The 21,845-nt window shown below is 34.7% G+C and overlaps 1 protein-coding gene across 1 annotated transcript in view; it reads right to left on the bottom strand.

Moving 5' to 3' along the window:
* Nucleotides 1–21,845, bottom strand: part of STAT4 (signal transducer and activator of transcription 4) — an 81,664-nt gene that overhangs the window by 17,288 nt on the left and 42,531 nt on the right. Inside the window, exons 4-13 of the mRNA XM_081142283.1 lie at nt 13,896–13,994; nt 11,762–11,854; nt 10,771–10,849; nt 7,863–7,948; nt 6,285–6,436; nt 4,550–4,708; nt 3,758–3,850; nt 933–992; nt 619–636; nt 438–531 (exon numbers count right to left, since the gene is read on the bottom strand). Coding sequence (XP_080998409.1) covers nt 438–531; nt 619–636; nt 933–992; nt 3,758–3,850; nt 4,550–4,708; nt 6,285–6,436; nt 7,863–7,948; nt 10,771–10,849; nt 11,762–11,854; nt 13,896–13,994 — 933 coding nt within the window. The remainder of the gene's footprint in view (nt 1–437; nt 532–618; nt 637–932; nt 993–3,757; nt 3,851–4,549; nt 4,709–6,284; nt 6,437–7,862; nt 7,949–10,770; nt 10,850–11,761; nt 11,855–13,895; nt 13,995–21,845) is intronic.

Raw genomic sequence — 21,845 nt, 5'->3', positions numbered from 1 at the left:
CCTTGTGCAATTGTCATACCCAGGAACATCTTATTTTCCCCCAAGCTAATGCTCCTAAAATGAACGTGTCTTTAGCCACACTTGTTACTTGGTATCATTTCTTGGGGGAGATTTAAAAAATGAACCCAGGAATGTCTATCCACTATAAGATAGGTTACTTCTGTCAATATCAGCAATAACTATGGACCGATTACTATATATATTAGGTACTACTTCACCATTGTTAAGAACTCACACATTCTGAGTTTAGTTTCAGTGTTCCTTCTATCATTTTTAATTCTTCAGTGATGGTATGTTGTTATTTCTCAATATGTCCCTTAATCTCACATAAACAGTAAGAAACACCATATATTGAGTTGCAAGTCTTATTAATAAAGATTCATATGATGTGGAGGGGAAATAAAGCTTGTATAATTTTACTGTCTAAATTTACTCACCAAATGTCGAAATTCCACCGAGAGACTCCCATTGGAAGATTCTTCAATGGACATGGCTTTGACATGAGTTCCACAAAGGACAAATCTTCTATTACTAGAAAAGAAATCTTACCTATTTACATGGTCTCAGGTAAAATATATTTATAAGAACAGCAAAAAAGTTCTAAAGTAAAGGTCTTACCTTAGAGTTGAAACATTCCTGTAAAACCAAGAAGATTATTTAAAATCAGCTATTTAATAGACCTAGTAAAACTTTTTATAATACTTTAGAGGATAGTATACAAACCTTCATTTCAAGTCTTTATAGTAAAATTTTTAAAAGAAGTATTCATTGGAGTTCTATTAAATGGTTGAACTTCAAAGTCAAATATTTGAAGCCCATTGATATGCAATGTTAGAGAAATGAATTTAAAAGTTTGAAACTATTCTATAAAATAACAGTTCTTTTTAAAAAGTCTTACATTTTTATGTTTCAAAATGAAATTAGATACTTACTTATCAATTGATGCTTTCACCTTTACCTGATAGTTTAGTTCTGGCAATTTTATTAGTAGTCTGGAAAGACATATAAATAAAGAATCAAAGATAAAAACTAAAAGTTCTAAAAGCCTTCTTATATTTAAAGATTCACATATATTTATAGCATATACATATAAATCAAATTACATTATCTCCAGTTATATGTTGGTGTGTTTTAAAGATGTCCAATACCTCTTCAGTTTGCCAGCTACTAATGATGACATCAGCTACTTAATATATTGAGAAACATTTGGGAAGAGTTTCCATATTGCTTTAGTTGATGTGTGTTGGGTAATATATTGGCTAGGTCAGAAAAATAGCTATATACTTTGGCTAAGGCCCAAATTTGGGTTAAATGTATAAACATAAGATAAATCAAAGTCTATTAATATGGCTCCATTTTATTCTCATATTATAAGAACACATTTTGTAAGCTTAGTAAAACTTAATGCTTTGATGATACTTGTTTTATGGCAAAAATATCGAGAAAGACTAGGCCTCTGGTAGAATATGAAAAATTCACATTTAAGTGCATTTGCAATCTTTGAATATACTGTATTTAAGTAAAAGCAAAAATGTTTATAATTTTAAAATACCTAATTTCAAATCAAGTGATTATAGGTCAGAATAACTTTCTTTAATTCCTTCTTCCAGTGTCAGCCCCTTCTTTTTACTTTTGCTTTCCCCATCTCATCTGAACTGTCCCCTCTGATATACCCTCTCTCTGCAGGTTCAGTCCAATTTCTGAGATAGTCATTCAATCACTCACTCATTCATTGACTTATGCAGTCATCTGGAACCTCATTTATTCACTCAGCATGTACTGAGCTCCTCATATACACCCAGCACGTGCCCTAAATACCGGGACACTGACACAGTGAAGATTGGGGAAGGGAGAAGTGTAGACATGGCTATACTTAAAAGGAAGAAGTCCGATCGAATAGATGGAATATAGAGAATGGTGATAAGCAACTGATTGGCATTAGAGAAATATAATCATAAATAACAGACAGCCCAAACAAAAGGTGGGTAGAATGTTGCAAAGGTTCCTTAAAAGTCCTGTACCAAGCACAGGACTGATTTCGGGATTTGGAATATGATGTGTGTACTTCTTGGTAGTGAAGGTTGGTATGAAATAAAGCAAGATGTTTTCCTTCTCTGCCTTCCTCTCTATCCTACTTCAGGAAGGATCTGATTGGCTGTAAGATGTGACAACTTAAAGGGAGTCCTATGTTACCTTTCCCTTTGAAATAGAAAGATGCAGTGCTATGGTAAAGAGGGGTTTAAGGGAAAATCTTGAATACTAAGTAAAAGATCATCTATTAAGACAGTGAGGAACAGGGTACAGAGAAGAAAAATGGGGACTCAACAGTCAGGTAGCAGAGAAGGGCAGAACACCCAAACCAGGGACTAATAGTCTTTGTTTCATACAATCAGTTCAAACAACGTGCAAGGTGGTGCGCATTCAGGCACCTCTTCCTTTCAGAATTCTTTGTAAGCAATCCCTACTCATCGCCCTTTCTGTCCCAATGAGCATCTTACCATGTCATCAAGGAAAAGTAGGATGTCCACTACTGCTTTAATTTTATTTCCCTTTAGTGTTACTGTCTTCTGGGTTAAATAGAGATGTGGGAATAAAGAATAAACAACTTTTGAAAATCATGAAATTTTAAAAGGGAACCCTGGTGTTTGTTTTGGTTCTTAAGTCTTAGAGTGAAATTTACACAAGGAAATGATCAAGAATTCCAAGTAGGGTTTTTGAAATGCAAACTGAAGACAAATGCCTTCCTTTTAAAAATGGAGTTCTGAGGTAATGAATGTGAACTAAATTTACCATGGTGATCATTTTGCAATTTACGTAAGTCAAGTCATTATTCTGTACACCTTAAATTTATGCAGTGTTGTGTGTTCATTATATCTCAATAAAACGGAAAGAATAAAATAAAAATGGACTTCCAATAGTGATATGTGATGAGGGACCCTACGGTGGGACCCTGAATCACCCTTTATCATGGCTTTATTACCTCTTGTATTTGTCTAGAGTTTCAGCTTTCCAGAGTGAACTAATGATTAGTGATTTAAAACTTTGGGGCCCTGGGGATTGAAGCACGATGAAAATCTTTGAAAGTTTAAACTCAAACTCATTATTTTAAGTGTCATTAGAGAAAACTTTTGGTTGCTCATGCTAATGGAAAGGATCAAATAACAATAACACAAAAGTCAGGTACCTAGTAAGTATATACAGGTACTGAAAAATGTGGTGTTGAGTGTTTTCTTAGGAAATCTAATAAACTAGTTGCTGGGTAATCACAGGGGAAGAATGTGCCACTGTATTTCCTGGGCAAGATATCTGAAGCCCTCCTTAATCTGTCCCCAATCTACCTTCTTTATCTCTCTCCCTGCTTTGCACGCTCAGGAAACAGACTTCTGCAGTCCTGCTCTCCTTTCTTTCTCTGCCCTTCCCTTGAGGTCCTTCCTCACAGTGACCACACGGCCTTCTCCAGTCTCTGCAGTCTTCTCTCAAGTCAGTCTTTTCAGCAATTAATTCCATGGTGCCCATGTTGTGATTTCATACTTTCATGTTAATATCCCTCACTTCCTCATCTTCACTGTCATACTCCTTAAGAGCAGGGCCCTCATCTTAACATCTCTATGGGTATTTACCACAGCTTAGTGCTGGGCAAGCAGGAGGCACTCAAAAAGAACAGTTGAACCAAAGGCACAGTGAGAGAGATTAGCCTTAATTACACAGGGACTGTGGCTCCATAAACATATGAAATGATAGAACACATTGTGCCTACCTTAGCTTTACGGTGAACTGAATGAGAGTTTTAAGTACCATTGGTCTCTGAGGGTGGGTTGGCATGCATGGCTGTCGTTCAACCACAAATGAGCTAGATTAAAAGAAAATAAAGCATGTCATTTGAAAACACTGAAAATATTGACAGGCTGAAAACCACAGAGGAACAGGATGCTGTCCTCTTACAAGGTCCAAATTTTCTACACTTAGAAGACATTCAAACCCCTAATAAAGCTCAAAGCTTTCCAAAGATTTCTCATAAATAATTACCAGGAGATGAAAAAGTGCCTAAAGATTGTCCCTAAGTAACAACAGTAATTAATTCTTAATTGTAATAATTGAGTCAAGAATAAAAGCCCCCGTCTATTTTTATCATGCTAAACATAAAACAGAAAGTTAATTTTATGCCATTTTTGTAGTAGATATTAGGATTTCTGTGTGTACTAGTATATTTTTTTCTTTAGATGAGATTATAAACATAAACATGTTCTCCCTTCATTTCTTGGGAATGTATTTAAGAAATCCTTGAAATCTTTTCTAAATGTTGAAAAATGAACTTTAGGAGAGTGCTGTGCTTGGCTCATGGAAAACTGCGTCATGCAGTGGGGGGAGTATTGATGAATAGTACAGAGTAGAAGTGTTTCCGGAACTCTGGAGCTTTATTCAGTTCACCTGAGGCTCACTGTTTGGTTTCCTACCATTCCTTCACCGTAACACCAAAACCCCAGTCAGGGTGTCCCTACACCTCCACAGGACTGAACATGCCATGAGGCACTTAATGGATAACACTTACTTCTTAAAAATGTTGTAGATCAAGAAGGTCACTCTTTCTAGCAGATGAGGTCTTTGCATGGGGATGGGATCACCTTCATATGTCACTTTGGCAGATTGTTCCTCTAATTTCTCCAATTGTCGTTTGAGCTGGAACAGACTTTCTGCCAACAGTGTAAAGCTATTGAAGCAAAGGAAAATCACAGATAGTTTTTCCACTTAATCTATTATTTTAACTAGTAACTGTATTTAGCAAATATTAAAACATTAAAGTAATCACTTAATTTCATGAAAGGTTAGTGACAGTTCCTTTCATTTTTTCCCCTTAATCCATTTTTTCTCTAAGATGCATGATACAGTGCTAAATATTTTCACATTTTCTAATTTATACCTTCAGTTACAGACAAGAAATCCATTTTAATTATCCTTTGTTTAACATATATAAGTCTGTTGAACATATATATGTTAAGAATTTGGCACTCACTAAGGAGCAAAGAAAGAGAAAATTTAAAATTTTAAAAATACATGACATGAAGAAAGTTATGTGTAAGAATACTGAAGAAGAAAAACAATATAAAGCGGACATTTATGTTTTTTTATAAGTCCTTGGTATCAGCCTAGACTTATCAATGGAGATCTCTGGAGAAAGGTATCTGCTTGGTTTTCCTCACTATGTGGTGTTCTCACCTTGGAAATGGAGGTGGGGGCTTGGGCTGGAAGTCTAAGGAAGGGGGGATCGAAGGGGCCTCCATCTACAAGGAGGCCGACTGTCTTAACAGACTTGATACGTCCATTTAGCCCTGACAGCAGCTCTTTCCACTAAAAAGCTTATTCCCCACATTACATTATGGAAAGAACTGTCAACCCTCACTGGATCTGGTATGAGCACCATTTTATTGTTCCCCTTGTTGTTTATCTTGTTTTCATAACAACAGAGTACAATTAGGTTAGAGAATCAATGTATGTCCCCAAGGAAAATTAGTATGTTTCAAAAAGAGCCCAATTCCTTACTTTTTTTGAGAAGTATGCCTGGCAGGACAGAGCTTTTAGTGCAAGTGTCCAAGTTAGTATATATTTTCATTGCATTGAATTGTATCCTTTGAAAACAATTTTAGATTTCTGTTGAACATTTTCCTTCTTTTTAATTATATTTTCTAATTTTTCTTTCATTTAGATTGTTTTATTTCTGCATTAATGAAGGGGAAAACCCGTCAACACTTTTTCTTCTAATGCAGTGGACTGTGTCTATATACTATTGCATACGTGCACACAGAGGCAGCAGATGCCATGCTGTTTTAGGCATCGGAGATTTTTCATTTAAATTAAAAAAGAAATTGCTTTGTTGAAAACACAAACTAATGTTTAACTCTGACCTCTTAAGATACACCTTTAAAAACTGAGATATCTTTTCAAGCTTTTGAAGCCAGTGCTTCTTATGTCCTTAAAAAAACATATTTATTGCTGGTTTCAAAAATTCATGCGTCTTTTAAGATTGTTGTATAAGAAAATTAAGCAATACTTATGTATTTTATAGATTTCTATAGATGCTTTCTTTTTCTCCCCAAAGGAATAAAAGTTAAGAGCACATATACAATTACACCTATTTATTTTCAACTGTAGACTTCCCCCCTGCTAATCAGCCATCAATAAGCTGAATGAATTGACATTCTGGTCTAAGCCTGCATTCTCTGGCTGAGCAACACTGAAGTTTTGTACTTCCTGTGGTTTTCACTAGAAACTGAAGTCAATTGTTTTACCAGTTTTGAAGCTGGTCGAGCCCATTATGGAGAGGACCACCGATGCAGGCAACTTGCTGCCGCCTCTTCCAGTCTTGTAGCTCCTCTATTAGCATGCCGTTCATTAATAAGTCCGTTTCATTTACTATTTGTGTCATCTTACTGAGGGCTTCCTAAAAACAGAGATGATTGCTGAAAAGATTTTCATGAGATACAACCTAAGTCACTCATAATTCAACATATAAAACAATTTGTCTGACTTGGGAGATAAAGGCTTGCTTAAAATTTTGACCAAGTATTTTACCAAATACCACCTTCTATTTGTCACAGCACTGCCTTTTCAAACGATTAAGTTATTACAATCAAATAATGTCAGGAAGAGAAAAGTATGGCCACAGTTAACATTCTCTTAATATCTCAAAATATTCTCACACTATCATTGAATTTGTAACTCTTTGACAATATTGAATCTTATAGTCATAAAGCCATATATATTTGCTTTTTAAAAAGACATTATGAATTGAATTTATATTCTTATAAATATGTTTATGCATTTATTGTAAAATGTACTGATTAATTAGTACTTTATCTGGGTTTTGGAAGGCAGAGTGGAGTGTAACTGTTCAAGGCCTAGCAATTAGATGTGAATTCCTACCCTGGTTTTGCCACAAGCTATTTGAATGTGGATAAACCATTTAACTTTTCTGGAATTTGGTCTTCTGATCTATGCAATTAGGAGAATAGACAAAATTATTTCCAAGGTTCCTTCTCTTCTTAAAATCTTACTCCTAAAGTTGAATAAGATGACACGCATAAAACGTATAGTATGCATTTATTATACACGAAAACATTACGTTTATCTTGGACTAACGTTTAAAATCTGATATATAACTGTTTAAGTTTATAGTTTAGGGTAAAATAAATTTTATATTTATTTATGTGTACACAAATTCCTGCATAAGAAATGGAGCCGAACTGTTAGAAATAAAGTATTGATTTATCAGTGACTGGTTTAATTTCAATAGCATTTATTTTCAAGGAGAGGTAGAAAATTAAAACAGAGATGTTCCCCCTCTTTTAAAATATTTCATTGAGCCAGAAAAAAAGTTCTTCCTCTCCTTGGGAGGAGGTTAGATTGAAAAATTTAGTTGTCAATAAACTAGGCTGAAATCTAGGAAATTGCTTAGCACAGTGTCATCTTTCAGCATAGAAACTGGAACACTTATTTTTCCAGTAATATTTTGGTAGTCTTCAAGTAATATTTTAATTATACATACGTAGTAGAACCCACCTAAGCATATTAAGTACAGCAACTAAAAGAGTCATGTCTGAAATAATGGCAAATAAAAATTGGGTGAAATGTTCACCTTGACATTAATGGTAGCTACAGTAAATGTACCACGTAAGCAAGATAAACAGACTCTAGAGAGTTCCAGAACTGGGACTTTCGTAAGACAATTTAAAAAAAAGAAACATTGCCATTTATTCATTCAGGGTAAATGGAACAAATAAAATCCAAGAGCTGGATGCTTTTCAGCTGGACTAGATGCAGGAAAAGGAGAAAAGTAGCTTGAGGCCAAATTAAAGGTCTTCACTAACCTTTCTCTTGAAGTCGAGGCTGTTGAGCATTTCTTGCAGAGTCAAAACTTCCTGACTCATCAGGGCATTGTTCTTGTCACCCTGATCTACGAAGGAAAAGAGATCAGATTTAGAGTCCTCTTTGAGGCAAAGTTCTCCGTCCTGAAAGTCAAGTCAGCTGCAACCTGCCCTCCTAAGATGCAGGAGCCCAAACGGGCCATTAGAGACGAGCTTGGAACTAAGTCTGTTCATTTTGCCAGGAAGGATTACACCCAGGCATGCCACAGAAGAGCTCTCTACTTTACAGACCTTGAGAGAAGACCAGTCTTCACCCCAGGCTCCTTTTTGGGGTGGGGAGAGTGAAGATAAAAAACTTTTTATAATGGATTCCTTATTAGATACCTCTCTTTGTGCCCATGATTAAATCGTATTTCACTCCTCCCGATCCTCTACCTTATACCCAGGAGTTAAGAGAAACTGCCCGGTGGAGTTAGTGTTTTGTCTACGTGGTCTCATGAACTAATAACAAAGACTAAATCCTTTGCTTTTCCTTTTTCTCTGCAAAATAGGCTAGCCTCAGTAAAACTAGAAGTGGGAAAGTGTGGCAAAAACATCTCTGACTGAAGAAAAACCAAAATGGTTTATCCTCTTAAATGGGGGACATGCAAGAAAAATTGTATTATTTATTTTAAACATAAAACTTTATTGGCGCCCGGCCAGGTGTGGCTCAGCAGTTGAGCGTCGACCTGGGATCCAGGCGATTCCCGGTTCGATTCCCGGTCAGGGCACATGCCCGGGTTGCGGGCTCGATCAATGACTCTCTCATCACTGATGTTTCTCTCTCTCTCTCCCCCTCTCCCTGCCTCTCTCTGAAATCAATAAAGATATATTTAAGAAAAACAAAAACAAAAAAACCAAAAAAACTTTATTGGTATATAGCAAGTGATGGTTTCTACCAGCCACTCATGTCTATGAAAAGTGAACACTGGGAATGCTGATCTGACTTGTGTAACTGAAAAAGAGGCACCAGAACAACACTGTGCCGAATTTCTTTATAAAATAGCGCTGATATTCAGGAAGTCATTTCTGGTTGCTTTAATTCACAAATTCACTAACTCCTAGATCCCACCTGTAGCAAAACCTTGCTTATGTACCATTTTATCAACTCAAAACTTCACTAGCTAATTCTTTCCCATCTTCACTAGCAAGGTTTTAACTTGTTTTCCATGTATCTCTTATTTCATTTCACTTATAGCCAACAAAATAAATACTGGACTTAAATGATAAAATTATTATTTTTATTCTTCATAATTCTCATGGAGCACTGAAAGATATTAAATTAACCCTAATTGCAATATAGTAAGTTCAAAATAATTTTATCATTTAATGTTTTTCATTATATTCTAATTCTCAAAATTGATAGTTCACATATGAAATTTGGGATGAGGCTGCTTTCAATGACCTGTAATGCTTGATTAAATTTGTGGTTGTTCTAACTCATTTTAGGATTGTGGGCCCCTTTGATACTCTGATAAAACCCATGTTTGTGTCACTTCTTCTGAAGAAAAAAATTATACATACAATCATAAACATTTTAAATTACATTTCATGGGAGTCAAGACATCCTGAAGATAATGATATTATGATATTGTGATAATGATATTTTGCTTCTATAGGAGAATGTATTTAGTTTTTGGAGCTGCATGCCAAAGTAGAAGTGCTTCCAGAAGAACATGTCACTTCTCACCCATGCCAGGAAAAACAAGTTTCCTATATCTTCTCTTTTAAATCTTAGATGAAAAGGTAAGTGTTTGAGCATAGTCATCCATAGTACCTTCCACATACATTTTAAGCTAATATTTCCAATAGTTAAAGATGATTCTTTAAATGAGAGATTTATATCCAATTTGTTTTTAAGTTATTTTAAAATAATTTTAGAATTTTAAAAAGTTGCAAAAGTAATAGAGTTCCCATATATTCTTCATCCAGCTTCCTCTAATGTCTTACATAAACATAATACAATGATCAAAGCCAGTAAGTTAACACTGATACAATCCCATTAACTAATCTAGACCTAATTAGAATTTCTCCAATTGTCCCGCTAATTGCAACATACTTTAAATAATCCCTTATTACTTGTAAATCTTAAACCTAACGAACAGTCTCATTCTTTCTTTCCAGTTTTTAAAAAACACCTAACTATAAACAACTTCACTGTTTAACCACAAAGAGATAGTCAAATAAATCTCAGTATTCTTACATTTTGATATTTATATAATTATTGGAATTATGTTTTCAAGATTTTTTATGATATGGGGAAATACTTAACACTTTAAAATGCCACACACAAAACTATGTACAAGATTATCCCAATATTTTGCAAATAGATATTTGAACACATAGGGAAAAGGCTGGAAGGAAATATACTACCATTTGACAGTATTTATCTGTAGACAGTAGAATTTTGTGTGATTTTTATTTTGTATTGCTTTTGTCTATTTTCCAAATTTCCTACAGTGAGTCACATTTCTACTTTATAAATAATAAAAAATATATTTTTAAAAACTCACCCAGGGATGATATTATTAATTTCCTGATCATATCAAACAATTATTATTATCCTTTTTAATTATGATAATGATATTTTGCTTCTATAGGAGAATGTATTTAGTTTTTGGAGCTGCATGCCAAAGTAGAAGTGCTTCCTCATCAGCTTTATAATTTACTTAAAATTGGTTAATAAAAATATATATATTTATATGGAGGAAAAGGAGGAAGCAAAATATTCTTCTCCTGAGCCCTCCCTTAAAATAAAAAATAACTCACTTAGGGAAACAGATCAATTTAGCAGTTCTGTCAGTAAAGAAGAAACCCTAGTCATGTTACTCTTATGTCCCTAAGTAGAATTACAGATGAAACAAAAACTTACCCATCATCTGAATTGTTTTATACCTGTAGTCAAATTCATCTTGCAGGTCTTCTAAATATTTGGTGTCTTGTTCTGTTATCTTTTTTACAAAAGAAAACATACTCTTAGTTGTTATATTAAGCACATCAATGAAACATATCAATATTTCAAAACATACTGTTTTGTGCTTGCAGTTTCCAGTAATATCCCAGACTAACTATATAGAACCTACACTTAGAAAGAGCTAATTCCCATGAAAGTTGAATAACACTGGAAGAACTAGACTGAATTTGCTCTTGCATTTTCTCTACCTAATTGGAAATCTTTCAGCGTCTTTCCTCTTGCTTCTCAATTAGTTCCAAATGATGCTACTAATATCCATTTTTACCTGAGAATATGCGTATTTTTTCCCTTTTAGTTCCATATAATTCTGTATTAATGTACCAATTATCATTTTATTTAAAGTCACCTTCCTAATCTGCTGCAGTTTATGACAATTCAGTAGAATTTTTTCCCCTCTCTATTTCTTGGAATGAAAAAACAACTATGCTTCCTCAGTATCTCCTGTTTCTGTCTCAGATTCTTACTTTTCTCTTCTCTAAACCTGCTGATGCTTTTCAGCTCAGACATAACAAGTATTAAGTGTCAAAATCTGGGCTTTTCATAATCATCTCCTGCAATTCTTACAACAATCCTATGGTGATAGTTATACTCACTTTTACAGATAAAGAAGTGAAAGTTTATAGATGTGAAGTAACTTACTTGCCTGAGACCACATGGCTCCCCAGCAACAGTGTGGTGGGGACACCCAGTCTCCAGTAATTGAAGTTAAAATGCTTCCCCAAAAGAAATCTTTTCTAATATGAACATAGTGTGTCAGAGACATTTACCTGACTAACAAATTATCCTGTGATTTCTGTATGCACTGACTTTGGGCACATAGGAGAAAGGGACATAGTTGTTTGTATGGGGACAATAGCTAGCCTTTCTAGGTATCTATAAGATCACTCACCTGCACACTATTTTTAATGGCAGCCACTTTGTGCTCCACATTCCTCTGTCTTTCTGAAACTGAAGAACTTTGTAAGGATTTCTCCAGAGGTCCCTGGAAAAAGAATGTCTTGAAATGTCAATGATGTTGATAAAACAGGTTTATGATGAATGTATACTTTGGTATACTTTGAACCGAGGTTTGGATCAATATGATATGAAATACTCTATAGCCATTAAAAATCATGCTGTAGAAAAATACTTAATGATATATAAGTAGTGTCAAATTGCTAAAAATAGAGAAAATTATAAAACACCATCTATTTATGATCTCTATTGCTTGTATATGTATATATATTTATAAATATATGGATATATGTATAGACATATATATACTCAAGTACATGTGATTGGAAAAAACACACAACAAAATATTATAAGTGTGTTATCCATGAATAGTAAAATTATAGATGATTCTATTGTAAAAAATTTTCTGAATTTGTTATAACAGACCTATATTTTGAAATTCTCTAAAACTAATACATGTAATTTAAACATTAGTATAGTGAAACTACATTAAGTTAGACTTAAATTTAGTATTGGACTTAAATTCAGGTGAATCTGACAGCATGAGAATTATTTTTATGCTAGAACAAAGGGAGTTTACTAAAGAATATATAAAAATGTTAGCCTGGTTAAACAGAAAGGCTAACCAGCTTCTGCCAGCACCTTTTCTTGGTCACTGTAATAATCTGACGTTGAATGTGTTTCTTTGATATAAAGGTACATAGACATCTAGAGATGAGAGTTAGAGATGTCAGCAACCCCTTCCCATTACAGTTGGGTGAGGAGCTATGATTAGAAACGTTGATGACTTAGCTAAGGACATGGAACCCATGTCCTTGACTGTCAATCAAGTGCTCTTTCAAATACACCGCATTCTTCAGACTGTAAACCTTTATAAAATTCCCTCATTCTCATTTAGCTTCAATTATTTGTCTGCCTCTTTGAAATTTACAAACCAGTGCTTCCTTTGTGTTAGTAGGTGGTACTGGAAGATTATTTACAGTGACTTTGATTAGCATCTATGCAAATAAACTAATGTTTCTAATTTAATTGATATCTGAGATTTGAAGGGAACAACACACATACACACATCTACTAAAATGATGAGAGACAAGAGGAACATAAAAGAAGGATAGCTTAGAATATAAATGTGAAAATATATTAGTAATAACATCTTAATGTTAACCCGAAAGCATTGAGCCTAACTATATTTACTTTATAAACTTACTATGCTTTAGATTTTAAATGAAATAAAAATATCATTCTCTTTTTCATCTAAAAAATAAGAGTAGTAAATTTTTAAAACTTCATACTTCTTCCAAAATAACCATAACCTGACGATAGCTAAACCTGAGAATTTATAATAGTTAAAAGAGTTTACTTAGACCTTCAAAAATAAATATTGTGGTGTGAATTACTAAATTATGGAAGATGTTATTAGGGAACTTTATTGCTAACATACTCTTTTTTTTTTACATAAGGATTAACTGAAATGTATACATTAAGGATTTCATTGATTCCTCTACTTGTCTTTAATGGAAGTTCTGAATTCATTCAGAATAGTGGGGTAAAATGTAATCTAAAATATGGAAGGGCAAATTACATTCAAGCAATTAACAAGCAAGTATATTTATGAAGTTTCTGTAAGACAAAATCCCTACTTGTGGAGTAGTTTGGATTTGTGGTGTAGGAAATCAGGAGCTACTGAAGGGTTCTGAGCAAGACCAGTCCTTGAGGATAAATGTGCTGAGGGAAGCAGAGTACAAATGCTGGGAATTCAGCAAGGGGGTAGTTACTATATTTTACAACCAATGTTGTAAGACCATGGGCCAGAGTGTGACCAGTAGAAATCGAAAAGAATGTATAGATAAGATTCTAGAAAAAAAAGCTAGAAAAATTTGGTAATTATCTCAATAAAGAAAGAGAAAAAGATCTTACTCAAAGATGACCCTAGACCTTGATTACAAGTGACCAGAAGGATGGTGGCACCGCCAACACAGGGAGAAGAAGCTGGTTCCCAAGAAGAGATTTTTGGATCAGAAAAATTGAACCCAAGGTGATAACAAGATCACAATTTCAGAAAATATTACCTGAATGGGCATGTTGGCTGCAGCCAGTATTCTCCTCTCTTCTCTTAAACAATTTGAAATAACCACAGCCACATGCATTGGATTTCCATGAAATTTTCCCTGAAAAAAGTGAGCAGAAGCAACATAAAAGCTTAAATATATATATATATACATCATGAAGAAACATTACTGCTTGCAAATAAAAAATCATCTCCCAATAAATATGGAAATTATTTGGGATTTGTTCCAACAATCTATTATAAAGCCACAGAAACTTATATTGTGGCTGTAGACTCCCATGAGACATATTGCTCGGTCTTCAAAAATCATTTTACTTTAGACTTAGGATAGGTTTTAGGTGAAAGAGTTACTTATTTGAACCATGGTGGTCCCAGCTATTCACTGGTTAATTATGTGCTTCATCGTTTGCTTAAAGCATTTCTTTTGGTCCCTGTCTGGTGTTGTTCATGTTGACTAGCTCAGGTATGTTGTGTAAGATAAAATATTCTAATCCTTTCAAGGGGAGCATGTATTATCCACGTTTGCACTAGTGTCCACCACTGAGTGTCTCAAGCTCTCACTTACCTTACCTGCCAGGCCCCCATAGGTATCTGTGCTTTCTTGGTTTACAAGTCTAATAGGAACAACATCATCATTTTAGTCATAGCATTAAACTTCTTTGTTATTAGACCTTTTCCATGGCAGGATTTCCAGGAAGAACAATACATGTAGACAAATGCATTTATTTAGTTTTCCTCTGCCCTCCTCTCTGAAGGGGGTGCAAATTATCCATGAAATGGCCAAAAGGTCAATAGCAGAAAAAATAAAATAACAATCTACAAAGTGGAAAATTAAAATTAAACAAAAGTAGGCCAAGTAAACCAAGAGTTCTTTCTAGGAAAGAAATGAGGTTATTGGTTGTAAACATTTGTATGGCCTTGACTGCTGTCATAATTTTATTAGCTGATGCATTTAATTAGCACTTCTATTTGTAAAACTATAGTAAACATCAAGTATCCAAGTTTCTGCTCTTCCATATTCTACGACTTTCAGAACTCTTCCCACCCCTTAAATCAGAAAATTCCTAAAGAAAAAAACCCGAATTGACAGAAACTCATAAGGTAAATAAATTAAAATGATCCTATTTATAAGCAGGAATATCAAATTTCTGATTTCTGCATGCTGACAATTTCAGATTCTTTCTGGTTAAAATTTGTTCCTGTTGTTAATTTTCACATTGATTTTTTCTGTCTACCTTCCAAGAATCACCATTTTGTCTTTGTTTTTCTCACTGTTACAGGAGTTCTTTTTTGTTAATCATTCAGATACCATCTTTCAACATTTCTCAGCTCCATTGTGTACATTTTTTCATTTTTCTTGCCTACTTAAAGGTCTTTTACCTTCCGTTTCAACTTCAGTTTCTCCCCATGTCTTGTAAGGTTAAATTACTAATTTTCCTCCTTTTTTAAGAGCAAAAAATCACCACTGTTTTGAACCAAGCTATCTTTTCACTTCCCTTTTGCATTTTCCTAACTTAGTCTCCCACTTAAATGTATGAGACAAAAACATCTTATGGAAAATTGATCACTATAGATTCAAAACCAGATTAGCACTTTTTATTTTTGCAAATATCAAAGATGCACTCATGTTCACCCTTCAGTAGTTACCATACATATACACCTTAAAAAAAAAAAAAAAAAGAGCAACAACACAACAAAAATAAAAAACAACCACTCCAAGTGTGTGTTGGCTGAAGGAGGGAAGGAAGAGAAAACCAGAGGAAGAAAAACTTCCCCTTTTCCATCTGTCTGTCTTTCCTGAGTACAGGTATTACACATACCTTCTACTCGTGGCTTGTCTTTCCACTATCTCATAGTGTCAATGAATAGAAGTTTTTAATTTTAATGAAGTCAAATTCTTCTCTTATGGCTAGTGCTTTTTATGATTTAAGATATCTTTCCCTAACCTGCAGTCATGGAAGCTTTTTCCTATTTTATCTTTTTAAGTCTTTATACTTTTTTTTTTCAAATATGTTTTTATTTCTTTGAGAGAGAGAGAGGAAGGCAGAGGGAGATAGGGAGAGAAACAGCGAAGTGAGAGAGGAACACAGACCAGCTGCCTCCTGCACGCGCCCTGACCAAGGATTGAACCGTAACCTGGGTGTGTGCTCTGACCAGAATCACACTGGCAGCCCTTCGCTGGGTGCAGGGGATGATGCTTAACCAACTGAGCCACACCGGCCAGGGCTAAGTCCTTACGCTTTTGCCTTTAATGTTAATCCCCATGGAGCTTGTTAATAATGAGAGGTCCCTTTCCCTTTTTTCTATATGGATACTCAGTTCTAACAATATTTATTGAACATTCTGTTCTTTTACCACTGGCTCTGTTGGGCCAACTCTGTCATAAATCAAGTGTCTATACATGGATGGGTTTGCTGCTGGAACCCATTTCATCTTACGGTTCTGTCTATCTCTGCTCTATCAGGAAACTGTCTTAATTACTAGAACTTTAGAATAGGTTTGATGTCAAGTATAGGTTTTGTTTCCATTTTCATATAAATGTTAGAAACAGCTTGTCAGGCTATACACACACTCACAAATATGTTGAGAATTTGAACGTCAATAAATCTTTAGATACATTTGGGAGACTTGGTATCTTTATAATTATGTTCTAACTTATTTATTTAGGTTTTCTTTAATGTTTCTCTATGAAGCATTATAATTTTCCACAGAGATCTTATACATTTTTCACAGGTTTATTTCTATGTAGTTGGTAGTTTTGATAATGAAATAAATAGTATCTTTCTCTCCTAATTATTTTTGCTGGTATGTAGAAATATATTTGATTTTTTTAATGTATTGATTTTGAATTTTTCAACTTTGCTAAGCCCATTGATTCTAATAATGCATCTGTAATAGCTCTTATTCTAAAAATTTATCTGTAGATTTTTTTGAATTTATTTGCATATACAAATCATAATATGTATAAGATTGTTAAATACTGATAAAATTTTTCTTCCCTTTTAATCATCTAGTTTCTATCAGGATTTCACTTTCATCCTAAAGACTTATTTAGAAATGTACTGGTCAGTTTCCAAACATAGGGATTTTCTATTCATCTTTTTTCTTAAACTGATTTTTTATAGATTTAAAAATTCTAATCAGAATTGATGTTCTGAATTACTTCAATCACTTAAAATTTGTTGCGACTTGCTTTGTGGCCCAGCATATGGGCCTTTTGTGAATAAATGTTCCATGTGAGCTTGTAAAGAATGGGAATCCTGCAGCTGTTGGCTCAAATGTCTTACTCAGGTTCGTTAACCCAGGTTTGTTAATTCCGTTGTTCAAGTTTCTGCATCCTTGCTGATGTTTTGTCCAATTAATCTTGACAGTTATTGAAAGAGGCATGTTAAAATGTATTTTGTGAATTTTCTCTTTGTGGTTCTGTCAGAAACATTCAGACATGTTATATATTACAAATGAGTCAAATCTTTCATTGCTATAAACTGACCTAAATCTCTTATAGTGCTTTTTGCCTGGAAGCAAAAATATCAACTATGACATTATTCATTTTATCACTTAGAATTTTATTTTATGCTTATTGAAAAAATCCTTTTGATTTATTTCAACAGGTAGATATTTAAAACCACGTATCAGTACTGTGCGTAGAAAAGGGTAAATATGCATGAAAATTCTTCACATATTTAGAATCAACTTTTCTGAACTTAGATTATTAGCATCCATATTTTTAAAATAAAATAATGTCCTCTGAGCCATCAAGAATGTCAATGATGTAGCATTTATTTAAAGCGTGCACAACCATTATCTCCATTCTGTAAGTTTTCATGCTGACTCTTTCTTGACCTTACCAAAAGTTCTCAATAGAAAGTTTTTAGACAATAACCAGGACCCCCATTCCTTCTACAAATGGTCCTTCATGGTTTGTTGTCTGAAGTACTGAGCGGTTGTAGTGACCTAATCATGCCGTCATGATTAACAATCACATCACTACACTTTCAGGTGAAATTATTATTTAATTGTTCAGATACATGTCCGTAAGATCGAGAACTAGAATATATAGTAGTACTAAGATTTCTATTCCAGAACACTCTAACCAGTCCTCTGTCAGCTTAACCATCACCCATTCTATTTTGGTTCACTTCCAATAACGAAGATGTTCTTGTTCTCAGACATTGTTTTACAGTTTAAATTAAATAGGGTGGAACTTCAGCAATTGGCAGTTAGGCATAAGATTACCCAAATACATACTCTTGATCCATTTAAAAATCCTTTTGTATTGACAGTGTAATTTTAGTCTGCTCAGAGAAAACCAATCTCCTTTCCCCAGCATTACCTATTTGATTAAACACATTTTAATTTTTTTCAATGGCATCATGCTGGAAGTTAAGTGCAGTGTGTTCAAAATCAGCAGGAAGTTTCTGATAAATGGATATTGTATGTCTTAATGATAATCCTGCCCAGTACGTGATTTGTTTACTCCAGCCTTCTATTGTTTTGAGATTTTGTCCATCTATTGTGCGGAATTTAGCAATTTCTCTTGCCACTGTTGCTTTGTGTATGATAGGCAATTCTTTTGCATGAATCTCAGTAATGAAAGATAATATAACTTCTTTTACCTGTGGGTATCTTTCCTCCTTCTTATGTCCTATACAGCACTTTACTGTTGCTTTCCAAGAAAATATGGAATTTAGGGTTATCCATCTAGTGACAAATAATTTTCTTATTATAAAATTTATCCCCTGGTGATTTGTTTTTGTTCCATTCTGCACACATAACTATTTCTTTCAATCCTGAATCATAGTGTTATATTGATGACACTTTAAATAACAGTTAAACTCAACATGTGTTGTAGTAACAGTGCACATAATTCAACTGAAGTGACAAACAACATAAATAGCTATGACTCAATTTCACATCACTGGCAATGACAATGGCATTGTGACTGCCACCTCATGACAGCAGTTAAGAGATGCTATTGATTAGAAGATGCAATTTTATTTCAGGGATGTTAAAATGTGGGGGAAAATGTGTCTTGGAATCAATGAATATGCTGTTTTAATCTTTCTGCCACTTTATGCTAATTCCTTGGCTTTCCTTCAAATTCCTTTTCTAATTTAAATTTCCCTTTCATCTAATTTATAAATTTGACTTGTCACTAAAGAGTGACTAGTTCATCTGCTTTTTTTCTCCCAAATGACCCTAGGAATACCAGTCAGAGATAAAGGACATGAGAAGTCTTGCTTAAAATAATCTCCTCCATTCAGGTGGCACAGACTCTGAATTTCACAACTGTACAGTCACTCCTTTGAGTTCTTTTCCCAAGGATCCTCTTTAAAATGCAAACACACAGGGAGACTTGACACTATATTTAATTAATTTCTTCTGCATTGGGAAGGATTTACCAGATATTCTCTGGCTGCAGTGACCTAGCAACTGCAAGAGGAGATGAATGAGCCCCAGGACAAAGAAGTGGAGGTTTCAGGAGAGCCTTGAAGGAGAGCAGCACCAGGAACCACGGGGGTGTGGGATTCCAAAGAAACATGTAACCAACAACTGAGATTGGCTTCCTCCAGAAGCTAACCCTGAAACAAAGATTCTGGTGCAAGAAGTATAATTGGGAGTTGGTCCCCAAAACACAGTTATGGGAGTGGCTGAGTAAGCCAAGGGAGAGAAGGCATCCAGTAAAGGGTGTGTTATCAAGCCATTCTGGGAGCCAGTGTAGACCTATGACTTAGAGTTATCAATTTAAGGGCCCCAGGAAATGGAGGATTTTTACACCAGCTCTTGTCATCATTAGCCCTGAAGCAAAAAGATGCAGATGTTGCCACTTGTAAATCCACCTGATTAAAACAATGAGGCCCTATGCACCCCTATGTTCATAGCAGCACAATTTACAATAGCTAAGATCTGGGAACAGCCCGAGTGCCCATCAGTAGATGAGTGGATAAAAAGCTGTGGGACATTTACACCATGGAATACTATGCAGCTGTAAGGAAGAAGGATCTCGTGCCCTTTGGGACAGTATGGAAGGACCTGGAGAATATTATGCTAAGCGAAATAAGCCAGGCAGAGAAAGACAAACATCACATGATCTCACTTACATGTGGAATCTAAAGAACTTAATAAGCTGATGAACAAAATAGATTCAATGACATGGAAGCATAGATCAGACTAACGAATCTCAGAGAAATGGAGGGGGGCGGGTGGGTGGAGGGGGAGAGATTAACCAAAGAATTTATATGCATATATGCACAACCCAAGGACACGGACAATGGTTTGTAGAGGGACTAGAGAGGGTGGGATGGGGTGGAATGGGTCATTGGGGAGAAAAAGGACATCTGTAATATTTTGAACAAACAAACAAAAAATATATATATACATATACATACATACATACATATATATATATATATATAACAACAACAACAAAACAACAACGATGAGGCCCAAGGGGGCGTGGTCAGGGCACTCCTTGCCTCTGCTATACCAGCTCTTTCTCAACTTCTATTTTGGGCATTTTGGACTTCTCATTTTTTTTAAACTACCTGCAACCATACTTCATTCAAATGTTGATATTTCTTCTTTTATGGTATCTCTGGAATATGAAGCTGTTGTCTCCAATTACATAGTAAAATGGTTTCATTCACATTTTCATTGGCAATCTATTGCACATTTCTGTTTGCCAACTAGCTGTCTCCCCTTTTGTTATCCCAAACACTGTTGTTAAATTATTTTTATCCTTGCTCCTTACCAGTGTCAAACACACTGGCCAATTTCTACATGACAACACAGACTCAGCTTCAGCCTCTTATTATTTCCTTCTCTTTGTTCTGAACACACAATTTTTCTTAATGTGTGTTTGCTTGTTTTTTTTAACCTAATATTTCCTCACTGGAATCATAAAGATATGTCTACTGAAATAAAAAATACACTAAATTAAAGAAGAGTTGATCTAGTTGTCTTGGGCAGATTTAGATGTAGAATGGTCAGTCCAATAGATTTTAAAAGCCACTGTCTTTCATAATAATTAAGTCAACAATGAGATACCACTACACATTGATTCGAAAGGCTAAAATTCAAAACACTGACAACACCAAATGGTGGTGATGATGCAAAGCAACAGGAACTTTCAAATGGTACAGTCACTTTGGAAGACAGTGGGCAGTTTCTCAAAAAGCTAAAAATATTCTTATACAATCCAGCAGTCATGTTCCTAGGTACTTACCCAATGAATTAAAAACCACACAAAAAACAGCATACAAATGTTTATAGCAACTTTATTCATAATTATTAAAACTTGGAAGCAACCAAGATGTCCTCAATAGGAGAATGTATAAACAAACTGTGATACCTCTATAAGATGGAATATTATTCAATGATAAAAAGAAATAAGCTGTCAAGCTACACAAAGACATGGAGGAGATTTAAAAAGATATTACTAAGTGAAAGAAGCCAATCTGAAAAGCCTACATACTGTTAGACAAGACTATGGAGACAGTAAAAAAATCAGTGGTTGCCAGGGATTAAGGGGGGAAGGAGCAATAAATAAGTGGAGCACAGGGCAGTGTAAAGACTCTATGATACTGTAATGGTGGGTACATGACATGCATTTGTTAAAACCCAGAGAACTGTGTAACACAAAGCATGTATCCTAATGCAGACTATAGATTTTATTTAATAATAATATATTATTGGCTCATCAACTTGAACGAATGCACCACACTAATGCAAGATATTAATAATAAGGGAAACTCTCTGGCAGGGGGTGGGGAGAGGCTAAGTTATGGGAACTCTCTGTACTTTCCACTCAATTTTTCTATAAACCTAGGGCTGCTCTAAAAAATTAGCCCTATTCAAAAAAATTGTCTTACTAAAGTCACAGTTTTGACATATTCTTATGCTATTCCTTTTGCCAGGAATGAACAAATTCAAATTAATAGACTTGCCTGCC

The sequence above is a fragment of the Miniopterus schreibersii genome (genome assembly GCF_964146895.1).
Source record: "Miniopterus schreibersii genome assembly, chromosome: 7".
Classification (NCBI taxonomy): domain Eukaryota; kingdom Metazoa; phylum Chordata; class Mammalia; order Chiroptera; family Miniopteridae; genus Miniopterus; species Miniopterus schreibersii.
This window is presented reverse-complemented; position numbering and strand designations above follow the sequence as displayed.